Consider the following 21582-nt stretch of genomic DNA (forward strand, 5'->3'; position numbering starts at 1 on the left):
CTTCCGGTTTGGGGCAGGGGGTACCACCTGTGTGGGCAGGTACTCTTACACGCCCACTATACAAGGAGAGAGAGATCGGACTTTGCCCCCTGCAGATGTGCCTGCAAATCACTGCTGAAATTATGTCCCGCATAGCGCAACAGGAAATTTGCGATGCCCCGCTATGCGGGACATACGGGTTGTGGGTCATCGGGGCTGGGTATTAGATGGGAGGTACATTTCCCCAGTATTTGGACTGTGGTCCCTTTAAAACCTTGTGTGGTCCTAGGAAAGGAGTCCGGATTTTGGCAGCAAGCAGTTGCTGCTTGGTTTTTTTTCTTTTCAGGGCCGGAATCCTGGGATGGGAGGGAAGGAAGGGTGGGCCTTCCCATCCCACCTAGGTACACACCTGGTTGTCAGTGGGGCTGAGAGCCTCACTAATGTGGTGTTAATGAGATGCTAAGTTATGCATAAGGAGCAGCCTCACGGGCAGTCTGAGGAGAGGTGTTGGAGCAGTAGCATGTCTGCTACAGAATCTCCTGACAAGGAATATTGGAGATCACTTGATGGAAGCCAAACCATACGCTGGTCTGTTGTTAGTATGGCATTGGCCTGATGGAAAAATGAACTTTGTTTAAACATGCTGGACTTTATACTACAAAGCTGAAGTAAGCTGACTGTTTATTTTCCACTGTTCACTGCTGAACTGAAGCTGTTTATCTTCTGCTGCACAATAAACGGACTTTATTTTATACATCTGTGTACTGCGTGCTGGCTGCGACCCCTCTAAACTTCACAACTGGTGGAGGATGCGGGCAGCGCAGCACTGCAGGAAAAAGTTCAGTTTAAAAAGTGACATTTAAAGGGCCAGTCTCCTTGTCTGCATGATGGAGGAATTGGTGAAACAAAGCATGGTGTCTCAGCAGGCGAGTATGGTGACTCAACAGCAAGCCACAGAAGCCCTGCGAGAGGCCTCAGAAGCGCAAGCCAAAATACTGCTTGAGGCGGTGCAGAAGCTGGCCCAGGGGAGAGAGACAGCAGGAGTTGCCCCTAGCAACCAGGCGATGGTGAGAGCCAGTCACTTTCTGCAGAAACTGACACCCACAGATGATGTGGAAGCCTTTCTAAAAACGTTCGAAAGAACAGCAGAGCGGGAAGGATGGCCGAAAGACAAATGGGCTGGTATCCTTGCACCGTTCCTGACGGGAGAACCCCAGAAGGCCTACTACGATCTCAACCCTGCAGACGCCCTCAACTATGATCGGCTAAAGGCAGAGATCCTGGCCCGACTAGGTGTAACCACATCGGTCCGGGCACAGAGGGTGTACAGCTGGCAATACCTGATGGATCGTCCAGCCAGATCGCAGATGCATGACCTCATCCAACTGGCGACAAAGTGGCTGCAACCAGAGGTACTCACCGGGCCAAAGATGGTGGAGCGATTCGTGCTGGATCGTTTTCTGCGTGCCCTGCCAGTGGGACTACAGCGGTGGGTCAGTCATGCAGACCCCAAAACAGCGGAGCAGCTGGTGGAGATGGTGGAGAGATATACCGCAGTGGAAGATCTACTCTCTCCAAAGTGCCAGGCGGGCCCCACCTTATCCCGTGTTGCAAGGTTCCCTTACTCTGGAAAGGGTGCTTCACGGAACCCCGCAACCAGCATCACCAGCAATAGGGAAGTATTCCCAACAGCCGCTCAGGGGTTGCCACCTGCTATTGCTACACCTCGGAAGGGAGGTGCTATCCAGTGTTGGAGATGTTCTGCCTGGGGCCATACCAGAGCCCAGTGTCCACTGCAGGAGGAACCCATGCAGTGTGACGTGCTACGGAGGGTTTCCTTTTTTGCCCAGGAGGTATGCCTGGCAGAGTGCCAGGAGAGCTTTGTGTGCACCGTTAGTGTGAACCAGGTACCTGCTAAAGCCTTGCTGGACTCAGGCAGTATGGTAACCATGGTGCACGCCGATTTGATCGGAACAATTGACACTGTGCTAAAGCCGCTTAAGGTGGTGTGTATTCATGGAGACACAAAGACTTATCCTGTGCTGCCAGTGTCGATTACAACAGACTGTGGGACAATTACTCACGCCGTCGGAGTGGTAAGAAACCTAATGTGTCAAGTAATATTGGGTCGAGACTTTCCACTGTTTTGGGAACTATGGGAGAATGTAAAAGGGAAGTTATTTAAGGTTACTGATAATAGCTTAGCCCCTACTCCCTCTACCAGAGAACTTGATGCACCAAGTGTGGACAAAGATGTCGCAGAAAATGTATTGCAAAATGATGATGTATTATTGCAAAATGATGATGTATTGTTGCAAATGGATGAAAATGTGACGGACCATCCTTGTCGGGACCCTGAGCAAGTTACTGAGGGGGGTGATTCCCCATTACAGGTTATGTTGGGCGAGGATGATGAGGATTCTTCCCTCCAATCTATGCTCCCTGACCTGGATGTGTCAAAAAGGGACTTTCATCACTGCGCAGATGCGGGATCCAACGTTATCCCATGCTAGAGAACAAGTTTCTATTGTAAATGGAGTTTCCCAGGAACCTGGGGCAGAGGAGAGATTCCCTCATTTTGCAGTTAATGGGGATCTGTTATATCGGGTTGCAAAGGTCAGAGAGGAGGTTGTTGAGCAGCTGCTAGTGCCTCAAGAATTTCGGAGGATGGTACTAGACTTGGCTCACAATGAAGCATTGGGAGGTTACCTGGGTGCCGAGAAAACGGAGGCGCGGATAACTGACAGGTTTTACTGGCCTGGGTTAAAGGCCGAAGTAAAGAATTATTGCGCTTCTTGCCCCACCTGTCAGCTAACCGCGCCAATGTCCCATTTTCGAAACCCTTTGGTGCCCTTACCAATAATTGAGGTGCCATTTGAGCGCATTGCCATGGATATAGTGGGACCATTGGTAAAGTCTGCCAGGGGGCACCAATATATCCTTGTCATACTCGACTATGCTACTCGCTACCCGGAAGCCTTTCCTTTAAGAAAACCTACGTCCAAAGCTATCGCCCGAGAATTATTTAATATGTTCTCTCGGACGGGTTTTCCCAAGGAAATCCTTACGGACCAAGGAACCCCGTTTATGTCTAAAGTTATGGCTGATGTGTGTAAACTGTTCCAGATTAAGCAGATGAGAACCTCTGTTTATCACCCTCAAACAGATGGGCTGGTTGAACGGTTTAATAAGACCTTAAAAATGATGTTAAAAAGAGTTGTTCAAAGGGACGGAAAGTATTGGGATTGTTTATTGCCTGCAGTGATGTTTGCTGTTCGGGAGGTACCTCAGGCCTCCACAGGTTTTTCACCATTTGAACTGGTATATGGGCGCAGACCTCGAGGGTTGCTTGACTTGGTAAAAGAAACCTGGGAAAGTGAGTCCAGTCCCCACAAAAGTGTGGTTGAACATGTTTCCCAGTTGCAAGAACGCATTGCCAAGGTGATGCCTCTTGTCAAGGAACACTTACTGGCAGCCCAAGAAGCGCAGAGTCAGGTATATAACCGCTCTGCAAAAATCAGGCAGTTTCAGGTGGGGGATAGAGTGGCAGTATTGATCCCCACCGTGGAGAGTAAATTCTTGGCCATGTGGCATGGTCCCTTCGAGATCATTGAAAAAGTGGGGGAAGTGAATTACAAGGTACATCAGCCAGGGAGACGGAAACCCTATCAACTTTATCATGTAAATCTGTTAAAGCCCTGGAAAGAGAGAGAGAGAGCGCTCTGGTTATGATGGGTGTGTGTGTGTTGTACCACAAATCAGCATTGAGGATGTGAAAGTAGCCCCCACTCTTTCCAAATCACAGGTCCAACAGGTAAAGGAGTTTCTCCAGAGAAACAAGGGAATATTTTCTGATTTGCCTGGACTCACTAGTATGATTGAACACAACATTATTACTTAGCCCAGGGCTAAGGTGTTTGTCAGGCCCTATCGCATTCTGGAGGCCCGCAGAAAGGCTGTTTCAGAGGAAGTAAAACGCATGTTGGAACTGGACGTCATTGAAGAATCGCAAAGTGAATGGTCAAGCCCGATTGTGTTGGTACCCAAGCCAAACGAAACTTTGCGATTCTGTAATAATTTCCGGAAATTAAATGAGATTTCCAAATTTGATGGCTATCCCATGCCACGTGTGGATGAACTGATAGAGAGGCTAGGCCCAGCCCGCTATATAACCACGTTAGACCTGACCAAAGGATATTGGCAAATATCCTTGGCCAAAGAAGCCAGAGAGAAAACGACATTTTCCACCCCTGAGGGCCATTTTCAGTACAAGAGAATGCCGTTTGTGTTACAGACCGCCCCTGCCACATTTCAAAGAGTCATGGACAGATTGTTGCATCCACACCAAAGATATGCGTCGGTCTATTTAGACGACATTGTGATTTTTAGTTCAGACTGGGAGTCTCATCTTCCAACGGTACAAGCAATCCTGGATTCATTAAGGAAGGGGGGTTTCACAGTGAATTCCGAGAAATGTGCCCTAGGTATGGAGGAAGCAAAAAACTTGGGGTACATTGTCGGAAGGGGGTTGGTAAAACCCCAAATTAATAAAATTGAGGCAATCCAGGAATGGCCCCGCCCCCTCAGAAACAGGTTCGAGCTTTCTTGGGGATAGTGGGCTACTACAGACGGTTCATTCCCAATTTTTCTACTCTAGCAGCTTCCTTAACTGACTTGACAAAGGGCCGGAAGTCAGTGATGATACAGTGGACTGCAGAGACAGAGAAAGCGTTTTTGGAGCTGAAATCTGCATTGTGTAGTCACCCTGTCCTGGTAGCCCCCGATTTCACTCGAGAATTCGTAGTGCAGACAGATCCCTCAGATGTTGGGTTGGGGGCGGTTCTGTCACAGGTGATTGACGGAGAGGAACATCCCATCGTTTTTCTCAGTCGGAAACTGACGGCCGCTGAGAAAAACTATGCGGTAGTGGAGAGGGAATGCTTGGCCATAAAATGGGCCCTGGACTCCCTGCGCTACTATTTATTGGGTAGGAAGTTCAGGTTGATCTCTGACCATGCCCCTCTAGCTTGGATGAAAAGGAACAAAGGAACAAATGCAAGGGTGTCCCGGTGGTTTCTCTCTCTCCAGGAATTCAACTATGTGGTGGAACATAGGCAGGGTAAAGTGCACCAGAACGCTGATGCCCTTTCCAGAGTCCACTGTTTAGTGGGTCTATGTGCCTCCACCTCCTCGGGGTTGAGGCAGAGGGGGGGGATATGTAGGGGTCATCGGGGCTGGGTATTAGATGGGAGGTACATTTCCCCGGTATTTGGACTGTGGTCCCTTTAAAACCTTGTGTGGTCCTAGGAAAGGAGTCCGGATTTTGGCAGCAAGCAGTTGCTGCTTGGTTTTTTTTATTTTTCAGGGCCGGACTCCTGGGATGGGAGGGAAGGAAGGGTGGGCCTTCCCATCCCACCTAGGTACACACCTGGTTGTCAGTGGGGCTGAGAGCCTCACTAATGTGGTGTTAATGAGATGCTAAGTTATGCATAAGGAGCAGCCTCACGGGCAGTCTGAGGAGAGGTGTTGGAGCAGTAGCATGTCTGCTACAGAATTTCCTGACAAGGAATATTGGAGATCACTTGATGGAAGCCAAACCATACGCTGGTCTGTTGTTAGTATGGCATTGGCCTGATGGAAAAATGAACTTTGTTTAAACATGCTGGACTTTATACTACAAAGCTGAAGTAAGCTGAATGTTTATTTTCCACTGTTTACTGCTGAACTGAAGCTGTTTATCTTCTGCTGCACAATAAACGGACTTTATTTTATACATTTGTGTACTGTGTGCTGGCTGCGACCCCTCTAAACTTCACAGGGTGGAAAGGGTTAAATAGTACATTTTTCTCCCTTAAATGTCTTTTTTATCATCTAGTATTACCCTTTAACGTAACTAGCCTCTACCTCTCATCTCTCTATCACCCCGGCGCTCTTTGTTCAAAGATTGCAAGTGCTCCTGGGACGCACAGAAAACGCAGAAAATTGCATACATTTTGGTAGCCTGAATTTGATACAGGACCCCCCTTATCAGAAATACTGTACTGTACTGTTGTATTTTCGATTTATAATGCTGTAGGTACAATATAATCAAAGTTGTTGTTTTTTTCCTTTGCTTTTCTTTTTTTTAGCTCAGCTCCTCTTTAAAGTGAACCTGTAAGAAAAAAAAGTGCCCCTGGGGGTACTTACCTTGAGAGAGGGAAGCCTCTGGATCCTTAAGAGGCTTCCCCCGTCCTTCTCAGCACTTCCATTCCAGCACCGGCAACCCTGAAGATCCACTGACAAGATTGTTGACGGTGCGCACAGGCGCATTTGTCATCTGGCTCCAGAACCATAACAGGTACACTTGCGGCTTTCCGTTTTGGTCTCCACTGGAAATAGCCAAACCTGATCGGGTCCGCTTTACTGCTACATTAAATGGATGCTTTATGGATGGATACTTTAGGTAGTACTTTATATTACATAGTAATAGTAAGATTGGACATTGTGTCATAAGTGGGCACCTTTATAGAAAGTGTACCATGTCCAAAAGCCAGTTGGTACAGGAAACAGAAACAACCCCTCCCGTTAGCCTGCTAGTGCAACGCAGTAGAGCTACAATTATTAAGTCATTGAGATATTCAAAACTATTTAAAAGTGACCCTGTAGTGAGGTAAGTGTTACCCAGTAAGCTCGTCCTCACGTAACACCATGGCTGTATTTACAGCCAGTACCATTTGTGTTCTGAGCCGCATTTGTTTATTATTAGATACTCTATGCAAAGGCAACTATTGGTACAGTCGTCAGAGCTTGATCTGAGTGTAATGGCTACCTCCAACCCTCTCACACACATTGAGGTTTCACTCCCTACCTACCTTCCCTTCATTTGCACATCTAGTCACACAGCGATGGTACTTAGGGAGTGACATTGCTATATGGACATAAAAAATAAGTGTAGTAGGTCACTTCTTCCAGGTCAAGTTCTGTTGACTGTGCTAGCAAGAATCACAATATGGATTGCACTAACTGTAAAATGTACCAGAGCTAAGGAAAAAAAAAAGCTTTATACATACCTTGGGCTTCCTCCAGCCCCATGCGCATGGATCGCTACCACGCCGCCTTCCTCAGTCTTCTCCCTCTTAGGTACCGGGTACCGTTACTTACCTCAGTCGCGACCAGTCTGAAGCAAGTGAAGTGCGCTATATAAGTATCCCTTCAGCAGCTGCCAGAGAGATACGTAGAAGGCACACTTCTCTTGTGCAGACTGGCTGCGACTGGAGAAAGTAACTGGACCTGGTACAGAAGGAGGAGAAGACTGAGGACAGCGGCGTCTGAGATAATTCACCACCGGGAGACTTGGGCGCAGGATACAGCCGCTATGGCTTATCCTGCTGTTGCCCAAGTTCCCAGCGGCGTTAATTACTATTCCCCCCTTCCAGGTCCACGTGGATGGTAGGAATTGATGTAAATCAGCTTCCATCTATTGCTGGAAGGCGAATTACAGTGTTTTAAAAGTAACTTCAGCTCCGTCTTCTGAGTTACTGACTGTACACTGCTATAGCCGTAATTCCTATTACGGTCTATGTTGGCGCCGGCTGCCCCCAAGTCTCCAGCGCTGCATTTGCTGTGTTCAGGACAGCGGTGTAGGAGCGATCGGAGCGGATGGGGCTGGAGGAAGCCCCAGGTATGTATAAAACTTTTTTTCCTCAGCTCTGATTTCCTTTAAGTACAGTCCTAGTGAGTCCTGGGAATGGGTTCACTTTGGCAGTTTGGTCGTCATTACCATGTCAATTTAGGGTATCTGTGAACCTTCTTTTTGAACATTGAACGGGGTAAACTGAAAATGTATTTGGACCTAGGTCAACGAGTTTCTTGAACATGCACAAGTAAATTAATTAGGCTGAGAAACAAAATACAAATCAATAATAAAAGCGCTCGCTCCACACGAAAATATCAGCTGTCAATAATTTGACTAGCTAGAATGACAGCCAATGTTCAATAGTTGTATTTGCCAGGTGCTGCAATTAAGTCTCTGGGTTATGACCAGTGATATAGGAACGTTATAAGTTTTAATTGCACTCTCAGCATAACAGTTCATTTATCCACCTCTCCCCCCTTCATGGACTCACTCACCAGACAGTGTTCTCCCCAGGACTTATTAAGTGGGCGGGCCGCCCGGCTGTTTTGAGCCCCCGCCCACCTGTTTTGAAACCCCACCACCGCTTTTTTTTTTTTATGAGTATTTACACTTTCTCTGAGCGGTGATCCTCAAGAAAATGGCCGCCGCAAAGCCATGAGCAGGGGACACTTTTCAAGCTCACAGTGTACTGGGCGGGATGAGTCAGCGTCTTCCACAAATTAATGCGCGTCTGCACCACCCACCGGCCAATAGGAGACCTCGCCGACCCGACCCGCACTTCGGTCACGGGGTGTGGTGTCACCAGGGTCCTAGAGCTGCTATATGGCGAACCTGAGCGACGGAGGAGCGTGTTTACAATGTGGTTGACTCCAGCCTTGCTCTCCTTGTCATAGTTCTGGCGGTAAGTCATGATGCTGGTAGGATTCGGTGTTGTCTCGGTTAATGAACAGTGAGGATCGGTCCGGCGTACAGAAGCCTCTATTCCGTTCAAACAAGAACCGAGGTATCTGCCAGACGTGTATTTACAGGAGTGCAGTGTATCTCACCCAGCCACGCTCTCTGTTTAGATAGCATGAGGTTCTGTTCAGCCAAGCACGCAGCCCGTTTGCAGCATAGCTGTATTCTGCAGGCTGCCCAAGTACCGAGTCACTCATTCTCTGTAGTGGCTGCGACGTCATCTGTCTCTGCCTCTGTCCCGCGCCCATGGCTCTGCTCATGTTGCACGTGGAGGTCTGGTGTCATTAATCTTTTGGTAAGACCCTCTTCTCTGCACTTCCCCCCCTCCCCCCCCCTCCTTTTTAAAGCACACATTCCATTGCGTTTCTGCTTCTCATTCACTGTGCCTGATGCAGGTAACGGCTCACTTTGTTTATACAATGCTTTCTGCATTCCTCACTCTGGCTGGTATTGCTTTATTTGTACATAGCACTTTCTCCGCTGTTCAGCCGTTTGGCTGCTCAGTGATTTATATTTGTTTTTTTTTTATCTTGTATGACTGTATTTTACTGTTGCACTGTTTCATCATTTACTATATTATTTTCATTAACTGCTGCACTGCCACTTTATGCTGTATGGGCAGATCGACCAAGATACAGATCCCTCTCTGATCAGAGAGAGATCTATTGGCTGCCCATACACTGCAGACTGATTACTGAACAACCTTATGACACTGCCTCATCCTCTCCATTGCTGTCCCATCCAAATGTTAATCTGCTCCCCTGCAGCTGCTCCTGGTTCCGAATTCATGTTGCACATGGCTGGTGTATGTGTGATGTTACACGCCTTTTCCTCCACGCACCTGATCGACAACATTGGTCTGAAATTTTACAGCTTGCTCGATTGTTATATTGGTTTTGGCTCAGAATCTGTTGATTCATTGATTGGGCAGGCTTGTTGTGACACCGGTTTTAATTTAACCACTTCGGGACCACAGTCTTTTCGCCCCTTAAGGACCAGAGCCTTTTTCTCCATTCAGACCACTGCAGCTTTCACGGTTTATTGCTCGGTCATACAACCTACCACCTAAATGAATTTTACCTCCTTTTCTTGTCACTAATACAGCTTTCTTTTGATGCTATTTGATTGCTGCTGCGAGTTTTACTTTTTATTATATTCATCAAAAAAGACATGAATTTTGTCAAAAAAATGACTTTTTTAACTTTCTGTGCTGACATTTTTCAAATAAAGTAAAATTTCCTATACATTTGAGCGCGAAAGTTATTCTGCTACATGTCTTTGATAAAAAAAAAAACATTCAGTGTATATTTATTGGATTGGGTAAAAGTTATAGCGTTTACAAACTATGGTGCCAAAAGTGAATTTTCCCATTTTCAAGCATCTCTGACTTTTCTGCGCACCTGTCATGTTTCATGAGGGGCTAAAATTCCAGGATAGTACAAATACCCCCCAAATGACCCCATTTTGGAAAGAAGACATCCCAAAGTATTCAGTGAGAGGCATGGTGAGTTCATAGAAGATTTTATTTTTTGTCACAAGTTAGCGGAAAATGACAGTTTGTGACAAAAAAAAAAAAAAAAAAAAGTTTCCATTTCTTCTAACTTGCGACAAAAAAAAATGAAATCTGCCACGGACTCACTATGCTCCTCTCTGAATACCTTGAAGTGTCTACTTTCCAGAATGGGGTCATTTGTGGGGTGTGTTTACTGTCCTGGCATTTGGGGGGTGCCTAATTGTAAGCACCCCTGTAAAGCCTAAAGATGCTCATTGGACTTTGGGCCCCTTAGCGCAGTTAGGCCGCAAAAAAGTGCCACACATGTGGTATTGCCGTACTCAGGAAAAGTAGTATAATGTGTTTTGGGGTGTATTTTTACACATACACATGCTGGGTGGGAGAAATATCTCCGTAAATGACAATTTTTTTATTTTTTTTACACACAATTGTCTATTTATAGAGATATTTCTCCCACTCAGCATGGGTATGTGGAAAAATACACCCCAAAACACATTATACTACTTCTCCTGAGTACGGCGATACCACATGTGTGGCACTTTTTTGCACCCTAACTGCGCTAAGGGGCCCAAAGTCCAATGAGTACCTTTAGGATTTCACAGGTCATTTTGAGAAATTTCGTTTCAAGACTACTCCTCACGGTTTAGGGCCCCTAAAATGCCAGGACAGTATAGGAACCCCACAAATTACCCCATTTTAGAAAGAAGACACCCCAAGGTATTCCGTTAGATGTATGGTGAGTTCATAGAAGATTTTTTTTTTTTGTCACAAGTTAGCGGAAATTGATTGTAATTGTTTTTTTTCACAAAGTGTCATTTTCCGCTAACTTGTGACAAAAAATAAAATCTTCTATGAACTCGCCATTCTCCTAACGGAATACCTTGGGGTGTCTTCTTTCTAAAATGGAGTCATTTGTGGGGTTCCTATACTGCCCTGGCATTTTAGGGGCCCTAAACCGTGAGGAGTAGTCTTGAAACCAAATGTGGCAAAATGACCTGTGAAATCCTAAAGGTACTCATTGGACTTTGGGCCCCTTAGCGCACTTAGGGTGCAAAAAAGTGCCACACATGTGGTACCGCCGTACTCAGGAGAAGTAGTATAATGTGTTTTGGGGTGTATTTTTACACATACCCATGCTGGGTGGGAGAAATATCTCTGTAAATGACAATTATTTGATTTTTTTTACACACAATTGTCCATTTACAGAGAGATTTCTCCCACCCAGCATGGGTATGTATAAAAATACACCCCAAAACACATTATACTACTTCTTCTGAGTACGGCGATACCACATGTGTGACACTTTTTTGCAACCTAGGTGCGCTAAGGGGCCTAACGTCCTATTCACAGGTCATTTTGAGGCATTTGGATTCTAGACTACTCCTCACGGTTTAGGGCCCCTAAAATGCCAGGGCAGTATAGGAACCCCACAAGTGACCCCATTTTAGAAAGAAGACACCCCAAGGTATTCTGTTAGGAGTATGGTGAGTTCATAGAAGATTTTTTTTTTGTCACAAGTTAGCGGAAAATGACACTTTGTGAAAAAAAAAACAATACATATCAATTTCCGCTAACTTGTGACAAAAAATAAAATCTTCTATGAACTCATCATACACCTAAAAGAATACCTTGGGGTGTCTTCTTTCTAAAATGGGGTCACTTGTGGGGTTCCTATACTGCCCTGGCATTTTAGGGGCCCTAAACCGTGAGGAGTAGTCTTGAACCCAAATGTCTCAAAATGACCTGTGAAATCCTAAAGGTACTCATTGGACTTTGGGCCCCTTAGCACAGTTAGGCTGCAAAAAAGTGTCACACATGTGGTATCGCCGTACTCAGAAGAAGTAGTATAATGTGTTTTGTGGTGTATTTTTACATATAACCATGCTGGGTGGGAGAAATATCTCTGTAAATGACACATTTTTGATTTTTTTTACACACAATTGTCCATTTACAGAGAGATTTCTCCCACCCAGCATGGGTATGTGTAAAAATACACCACAAAACACATTATACTACTTCTCCTGAGTATGGCGATACCACATGTGTGACACTTTTTTGCAGCCTAGGTGCGCTAAGGGGCCCAACGTCCTATTCACAGGTCATTTTGAGGCATTTGTTTTCTAGACTACTCCTCACGGTTTAGGGCCCCTAAAATGCCAGGGCAGTATAGGAACCCCACAAGTGACCCCATTTTAGAAAGAAGACACCCCAAGGTATTCCGTTAGGGGTATGGTGAGTTCATAGAAGATTTTATTTTTTCTCACAAGTTAGTGAAAAATGACACTTTGTGAAAAAAACAATAACAATCCAATTTCCGCTAACTTTTGACAAAAAATAAAATATTCTATGAACTCATCATACACCTAACAGAATACCTTGGGGTGTCTTCTTTCTAAAATGGGGTCACTTGTGGGGTTCCTATACTGCCCTGGCATTTTACGGGCCCAAAACTGTGAGTAGTCTGGAAACCAAATTTCTCAAAATGACTGTTCAGGGGTATAAGCATCTGCAAATTTTGATGACAGGTGGTCTATGAGGGGGCAAATTTTGTGGAATCGGTCATAAGCAGGGTGGCCTCTTAGATGACAGGATGTATTGGGCCTGATCTGATGGATAGGAGTGCTAGGGGGGTGACAGGAGGTGATTGATGGGTGTCTCAGGGGGCGGTTAGAGGGGAAAATAGATGCAATCAATGCACTGGGGAGGTGATCGGAAGGGGGTCTGAGGGGGATCTGAGGGTTTGGCCGAGTGATCAGGAGCCCACACGGGGCAAATTAGGGCCTGATCTGATGGGTAGGTGTGCTAGGGGGTGACAGGAGGTGATTGATGGGTGTCTCAAGGTGTGATTAGAGGGGGGAAATAGATGCAAGCAATGCACTGGCGAGGTGATCAGGGCTGGGGTCTGAGGGCGTTCTGAGGTGTGGGCGGGTGATTGGGTGCCCGCAAGGGGCAGATTAGGGTCTAATCTGATGGGTAACAGTGACAGGTGGTGATAGGGGGTGATTGATGGGTAATTAGTGGGTGTTTAGAGGAGAGAATAGATGTAAACAATGGATTTGGGAGGTGATCTGATGTCGGATCTGCGGGCGATCTATTGGTGTGGGTGGGTGATCAGATTGCCCGCAAGGGGCAGGTTAGGGGCTGATTGATGGGTGGCAGTGACAGGGGGTGATTGATGGGTGGCAGTGACAGGGGGTGATTGATGGGTGATTGACAGGTAATCAGTGGGTTATTACAGGGGAGAACAGATGTAAATATTGCACGGGCGAATTGATAAGGGGGGGGTCTGAGGGCAATCTGAGCGTGTGGGCAGGTGATTGGGTGCCCGCAAGGGGCAGATTAGGGTCTAATCTGATGGGTAACAGTGACAGGTGGTGATAGGGGGTGATTGATGGGTAATTAGTGGGTGTTTAGAGGAGAGAATAGATGTAAACAATGGATTTGGGAGGTGATCTGATGTCGGATCTGCGGGCGATCTATTGGTGTGGGTGGGTGATCAGATTGCCCGCAAGGGGCAGGTTAGGGGCTGATTGATGGGTGGCAGTGACAGGGGGTGATTGATGGGTGGCAGTGACAGGGGGTGATTGATGGGTGATTGACAGGTAATCAGTGGGTTATTACAGGGGAGAACAGATGTAAATATTGCACGGGCGAATTGATAAGGGGGGGGTCTGAGGGCAATCTGAGCGTGTGGGCAGGTGATTGGGTGCCCGCAAGGGGCAGATTAGGGTCTAATCTGATGGGTAACAGTGACAGGTGGTGATAGGGGGTGATTGATGGGTAATTAGTGGGTGTTTAGAGGAGAGAATAGATGTAAACAATGGATTTGGGAGGTGATCTGATGTCGGATCTGCGGGCGATCTATTGGTGTGGGTGGGTGATCAGATTGCCCGCAAGGGGCAGGTTAGGGGCTGATTGATGGGTGGCAGTGACAGGGGGTGATTGATGGGTGGCAGTGACAGGGGGTGATTGATGGGTGATTGACAGGTAATCAGTGGGTTATTACAGGGGAGAACAGATGTAAATATTGCACGGGCGAATTGATAAGGGGGGGGTCTGAGGGCAATCTGAGCGTGTGGGCAGGTGATTGGGTGCCCGCAAGGGGCAGATTAGGGTCTAATCTGATGGGTAACAGTGACAGGTGGTGATAGGGGGTGATTGATGGGTAATTAGTGGGTGTTTAGAGGAGAGAATAGATGTAAACAATGGATTTGGGAGGTGATCTGATGTCGGATCTGCGGGCGATCTATTGGTGTGGGTGGGTGATCAGATTGCCCGCAAGGGGCAGATCAGGGGCTGATTGATGGGTGGCAGTGACAGGGGGTGATTGACGGGTGATTGACAGGTGATTGACAGGTGATTGACAGGTGATTGACAGGTGATCAGGGGGGATAGATGCATACAGTACACGGGGGGGGGGGGGGTCTGGGGAGAATCTGAGGGGTGGGGGGGTGATCAGGAGGGAGTAGGGGGCAGATTAGGGACTTAAAAAAAAAATAGCGTTGACAGATAGTGACAGGGAGTGATTGATGGGTGATTAGGAGGGTGACTGGGTGCAAACAGTGGTCTGGGGGGTGGGCAGGGGGGGGTCTGAGGGGTGCTGTGGGCGATCAGGGGGCAGGGGGGGGGGAAATCAGTGTGCTTGGGTGCAGACTAGGGTGGCTGCAGCCTGCCCTGGTGGTCCCTCGGACACTGGGACCACCAGGGCAGGAGGCAGCCAGTATAATAGGCTTTGTATACATTACAAAGCCTATTATACACTGTTGCAGCGGCGATCCGGATGCCAGTAACCCGCCGGCGCTTCCGAACGGCCGGCGGGTTACGGCGAACGGGGGGCGGAGCCAGTCCCCGGCGGCTGATCGCGTCACGAATGACGCGATCGCCGCATAGCCACTCCCGCAGCCGCCCCCGCCGATGGGCGTATTGCGGTCGTTTGGGCCCAGACTTTGCCGCCGCCCATCGGCTGGGGGCGGTCGTTATGTGGTTAATTACATAAAATTATCCAAATCACTAGATGGATGGACACCTTAAGAACGCCTCTATTATTTGCTAAATGACTTCCTGCTTGAAGCTTTACTATTCTCAAAAAAGCATGGTGTATTATATCAATAAACTAGCCATCTGGTCTTCAACCAGTGCAGGTGGGGGAACAACATGCAGAATCTGAGACTAATCATAGTGCCGCATTTATACTTACCTGAGGATTCTTCCAGCCACCTGTGGTCCGTGGGCTCCAACGCCATCCTCCCGGGCCGCTCTGGTCCTCCGCTGGCTGGCCTAGTCTCTTCCTTCCGTGGCCCAGTTGTGCTGTAATGCCTATATAAGGACAGTGAGCCCACGGTCCACAGGGGGCTAGAGGACACCCCAGGTAAGTATAAATACAGCACTTTGATTAGTCTCAGGTACACTTTAAAGAATGCATTAACCACACACACCTCCAACTAGTAAATTAGCGTTACTGGCTGCCAATTGATCCCCAGCACCAGCCAGATCTCTGTGACATAAATCGCACTAGCCAGTGGCTTACAGAATATGGCTGTTTAATTTTTGTATATAGAGACACTTGGCTACTAATTTTATCTTGAGGCACCTGGCTATTTCATAAAAAATTGGCTATTTTATCTTGATGCAAAGGAATACTTAATTATTTTACCTGGATTCATGTGACTACTTGATTCTTGAATCTGGAGGCATGTGATTAATCAGCTATTGGGTAATGAATTTTGTTTTTTAATATATAATCGATGATTCAAAGTTTTTATTCTGCATGAAGGCTAGTTTCCACTAGGGATTATTTGCAGCATTACCCTGCATGTAAATGAATTTGCCTCGCCGTGGACCCACCCCACAGTGGTTGGCATGCACACCACTGGCTGGCAGAGGAGGATGGAGGAATCCGGGCAATCAGCAGGGATGAGTACCGAGGTGGATGGATTAGCCCATTTTCCGCCCCATGTCATAGCCACGCCCATTTTACTCCACCCGGCTACTTTTTCATGCCACCCGGCTGGAGAAAAATTCTGGGGAGAACACTGCCAGATGTTGCGGTCTTAGCAAGACCAAACTGCGCCTTCGGGGTATATGGCCCCCCTCCCCCGCCTTACGAGCTCACTTGTTCCCCTACTTATCAGTTGTTCCGTGTCTGGTTAGGTCCTTGAGGTGTAAAACATGAAGGGAAAAAAAATAGGAAGACCAGCCTCCTATAGTCAAATTCTTATCAAGATATAGTCAAGAATATATCTTGCTAAGACCGCAACATCTGGTGAGTGAGTCCATGAAGGGGAGAGAGGCGTATAAATGAACTGTTATGCCGAGAGCGCAATTACAACTTATAATGAAAAACAAAATAATGTGGCACTGAGAGCCTCCCTTAATAAGAGTAAGGTCAGGAACAGGAGGCTTTGTCAGAGGAACAGTTGCCTTGATCATCATACTCATGTAGACCAGATAGCAAGATGGATGTGCACAACAAAACTGCGCAAAATGGCACAGGGAAACTTGGGCGCACCATGCGCTGCCATAGGCTGTAATGTGTCAAAAGAAGGAGTCCAAATTACTTTAAAATCAGCGTAATTTGGCTGTCAAATTACGTGTTAACCCCCAAATGCACGGTGGCCTGGAGGGGGAATAGTAATCAACGCCACCGGGACTTTTGTAGGAGCAGAGTGAGCCGTTTTATAGCTTCACACTGCGGCCAAAATTCCTGGCGCCATTTTTGCATGAATGTATACACAGACCGGTAAAATTGCCACGAGTAATATATAGAAGTTTGGTCTGCAGGGAAATGCTGAGGATTGGCTCCTGATCAGTTAACTTGTGTTTACACAGCTAAGAATATAATTTGTACCTCAGTTGATATTTTAAGGATGATCTTAAAGCCCCTATAAACTAAGTGTGATGGGCTAGTGCTAGTGTTCAGCACTGCCGTGTATATATTATCTATCACAGCAGGCAGGGAAGGTAAGCCCTTATTTTCACCTCACTATGGGATACCGCTTGTAATAGCCAGTAGCGTGGGTTCATTGGAACCTGAAATGGCCTGGTGCCATCTCAACGTGCATCATTAATATATCAGTGTATGAAAGCATGACAAGCAGTTGAGAGTATATGGAAGAGATTTTCTGTATCTATACATGAATGCATGTTAATCGGGAGATGATGGAAGATAACTGATGTCTTGGCTTTACACAGTTGTGGTGTCTACACATTGACACAAAATTACTAAAGGATAGAATCTTTCATACATAGATCCTCTTGTTTTTGCATTTAAAATATAACAAGCTACAGCAAAAGAAAATGAGTTGAATAGTTTTATAAACCACTCATGATTTATGTACTTGCTTTTAGCTTAATGGTCACATTTTTGACACAAGATCACTAAGAGTAGTTATGTTAGTATATAACAATATGCCAAAGATAATACTTTACATTAGGATCCTTTGTTGTAAAACAGATCATAAAATGACGTTAAAGGTCTAACTGATCCTCACCTCTAAGCATATCTATACTGGTTACACTGCTGGTGTCATCTGAGTCACTGACATCAAAAGTCACAACTTTTTTATGTATTTTGCCTTTCGGTGTTTCATCTTCAGAGATCTGAAAAGGGTAACAAAACAGAGAAGTTAGAAATAAAAAAAATAAAAATAAAAAAAAAAGACCTTCATGAGATGCCCTTTTTTTAATTAATGTTTGTCACTAATAGAGCTGTATACGAAGGGGTTTAATTCGACCCACCATTGAACCATTATTGTGGGGTACAGTTTTGAATGTTCAATAAAAGAAGATTTCAAAATGATTGACATGTTTTTATCCCGCTAAACCACACATGCAAACAGCATGCACGCTTATATCTGCTCCTCCAGGTGACTGCCATCGCTACTAGTCACGGTTGCACAGACCACCTCATCCAATTCACCTCATCATTCTGGTGAAAGCCAGAAGACCAGTATTTTAAATATATTTATTAAGAATTCCAAAAAATATATAATTGATGCAAATTTACACCATGGCAGATGATGGGACTATATAAATTATTAATAATATGAATAAAAAAAAGGAGGCTGAACTAGGGCTTTAATGTCTAAATCAAAAGCCAAGTATTATCTGGAATAAAGCACAGTAAATGCACTTTATGTTGCTAATAAAGTATTTGCGACCAAGATGTGAGAATATGGCATTTGGGCATTATGGATGGTCAATAAAATGCAAATAAATGCAAATGTCTGCTGCTTGAAAAAGGACTAATTCAATTTCCATCTTGTCAGAATTCGACTGGTCCCATCTTCAACCTGCATAAACTTGCATAATCCTGCAAATTGTTTGCAACTCATTCATTGGAATCCAGATTGGAGATCAATACAGTGAAAGCTGAATATTCATTGGTGTTAGGCCTTGTTTCCATCTGTGTGCTTTTATCCGCTTCTGTTCGCTTTTTATCAGCACATCAATGTTACAGATTGATACATGTTGCTGAAAAGTGGACAGAAGCGCACAGATGGAAACAAGGTGCATACGCACGTCGGATTTTTGCAAACGACCGGTCAAATCGGGCATGTGTATGGTCAGTTGTTCACCTGATAAGACTGGATTGGAACGAACCGCTTGGTGGTCGGTGAACGACCGACCATACACACGCCCACTTTGACGTCCAAACGACCGGTCGTTCGCAAAAATCCGACATGTGTATGCACCTTTAGTGGTTAGGGTTTGACATTGTTAAGGAGGATTAAGTTTAGAATTGGGTGGTATGAAGGGGAAGGGGTAAACAAATGGGCAGGTTAGGGCTAAGCACCAATAAGGGGATAATGTTGATGGAGGAGGTTAGGGTTAGGGCCCTTTTACACTTAATCAGTTGCTCTCAGTTAAAATGGAAAGAAAACTGATTTTCAAAGTAAGTCCCATGTTTTCCTATGGCACCTTTCACACTTAACGCGTTTTAACTGAAATCTTTGTCACAATGCACTGCTATAGAAAAAACGCGTACTAACGCACACCAACGTGTACTAACGCACACCAACTGATTAAGTGTAAAAGGGCCCTTAGGCACCAGAAAACAGCGGGCCAGTTAGGATGAAATACTGCTAGTGTTGCCTGGCTGAAGCACATGGGTACTGGAAACTACGCTCCTGACACTTTGCACCAGTGCAAATCAGAAAATACCGATCAGGGACTGGCTTGTTGCGCAGAATATCCCCATACTTACCTAGCTTCTTGTGAGGCAATGCTTAGTGCAAGTGCAAACAATAAGCAGGGTTAAAAATATCACTTTGTAGGCAAGATATGTGCATAAGAAAATACAGACTTGGATATCTTATTTGTGTTGTTTTGGGAGATTTATCTACTGTCGGATTTGTGTTTCCCCAGGAAGTGGAGTGCAGGGTTCTCTCCTTGCTGGTGTCCTGAGGGACACTGGGAGAAATAAAGATACATCTTGACCATCTTATGGAACTCACCTATATGTACAAGTTTTGATTTGTGAAATAAATCAGGGGACACTGAAGGAAATAGCAGAGTGATAAGGTAGAAGAAAATTGTGATGGAGTGGTGAAAACAGTAGTCATGGGTATGACAGGCATGCTGAGAGAAAATGAAACACTGCAGGTGGTAGGAAAGGTGAAGAGGGTAAGTGGGCTCACATATTGGATACAGAGCACTGGCGTACCAATAGGGGATGCGACCCCTGCCGTCGCGGGGGCCCCCTAGGGCCCCGCTCAGGGACTTTTGGGGGCAGGAGGGGTCACAGCATAAGAGGAGAGTGTGGCAGATCGGTGGGGAGGGGGGAAATTCCCCCCCCCCCCTCACCTGGGGCTCTCCTCTCAGCGCTCCTCCTCCTGCAAACATTGGTGGCAGCGGGTAGGCAGCAGCAGCGGCGGTGGCGGCAGGATGCATACATTACCTCCTTCTCGCTGGAGGACTTCCGTACTCTAAGAGCAACTTCCTGTTTACACAGGAAGTTGCAAGAAGCTCTCTTAGAGTACGAAAGTCTTCCAGCGAGAAGGAGGTAATGTATTCATCCTGCCGCCACCGCCGCTGCTGCTGCCTACCCGCTGCCACCAACGTTTACAGGAGGAGCGCTGAGAGGAGTGCCCGAGGTGAGGAGGGGGGGGGGGGGAATTTCCCTCCTCCCCACCGATCTGCCACACTCTCCTCTTATGCTGCGACCCCTTTTCACCCTGAATGGGGGGGGGGCCGGATTTTTTTTTTTTTTTGCAGGGGGACCCGGGGATTTCAAGGTACGCCCCTGATACAGAGATACAGAAGAGTAGAGGCTAGGATTGAATAGAGCATGGGGTGGGGGCATTCACAGAGCAGTTCTTCATCCCACAATATGTATACATTTTATAAACCACATGAAGTCAACAAGACAACCCAGATCCACCATGGGCATATTCCACACATATAAAGTTATGATGTCCAGCAGTCATACAGGATAAAAAGGTATTGAAATGGAATCACTTCAAATCATAACATAAAACACACTTTTTACCCGATTAGGTTAAAAGGCTGATATGCAATGGACACTGCTCACATAAAACATTTACCACTAAAAAAGAAATAAAACTCTTTAATATTCCCTAATATTTATACATATGTATTTTTACTTTGACCCTCACAACAATATCAACTTTGAATATCTGGACAATTATTCAGGGCATTGCTTCTTGGGAACAGTAAAATAAGCATTTGCGTAGCACAGCTACACAGAAAATGACATTCAACAAACCCTGAAAGCAATCATGTTGATTAGTGTAAAGTGCATGCATTACCATACGCGTAAACTTTACAGGTCCAAAACCCCCTTGCTAACTACTTAAGGACCTTGGTAATTGAAATCTATGCCCTGTTTTGATGGCTATCTGGCTGTCAGGGCGTAGATCTCAATTAACTGCCGCTGCCCGCATCCACCGTTTAGGTTGATCCTGCCGATCTCGCCTCTGAATCCCTGCCGTCTCCCGTCGCAGCTCACTCGCTCTGCCTGTTTCTATGACGGGAAACCTCACCCGGCCCTGACACGGAAAGGATTGACAGATTGATAGCTCTTTCTCGATTCTGTGGGTGGTGGTGCATGGCCGTTCTTAGTTGGTGGAGCGATTTGTCTGGTCAATTCCGATAACGAATATGACTCCCCCATGCTAACTAGTTACGCGACCCCCGGCAAGCATTGGACTAAGGCAGTTAACCTTTTCCCTTTTTCCATCCTGAACTGTGCCAATGATATCAGCAAGATCCTAATGATTTTTTGAGGAATGCAAACTGGGCCATCTGTTCTCTTTACTGTTGCTCATAGCTAATAGGTGATATTCAGCTGCATTATCCTAGCAGATAGCGGCAGGTGACTTGTAAATGGTTTGTTAGCGTGGGCCAGCCATATTGTTTTTAATCATTTGACAGATCTGTCAGATATTTTTACTAGATGTTTGTCCAAGTATGCACTTTACATTTTTCTATGCACAAATAAAGTGACCACACAGTGGTTTTTTCATGGACATACACGCTAATGTCTGCCTTTTTCCTG

General features: G+C 46.1%; 1 protein-coding gene across 3 annotated transcripts in view; it reads right to left on the reverse strand.

The window, feature by feature from the left end:
• The window catches only part of CEP164 (centrosomal protein 164), a 195458-nt gene that overhangs the window by 16639 nt on the left and 157237 nt on the right, over positions 1-21582 (reverse strand). For all 3 annotated transcript variants that reach the window (XM_068240894.1, XM_068240892.1, XM_068240891.1), the window contains one exon: positions 17555-17663. In XM_068240894.1, the coding sequence (XP_068096995.1) occupies positions 17555-17663 (109 nt within the window). The remainder of the gene's footprint in view (positions 1-17554; positions 17664-21582) is intronic.

Source organism: Hyperolius riggenbachi, chromosome 6 (assembly GCF_040937935.1).
Source record: "Hyperolius riggenbachi isolate aHypRig1 chromosome 6, aHypRig1.pri, whole genome shotgun sequence".
Taxonomy (NCBI): domain Eukaryota; kingdom Metazoa; phylum Chordata; class Amphibia; order Anura; family Hyperoliidae; genus Hyperolius; species Hyperolius riggenbachi.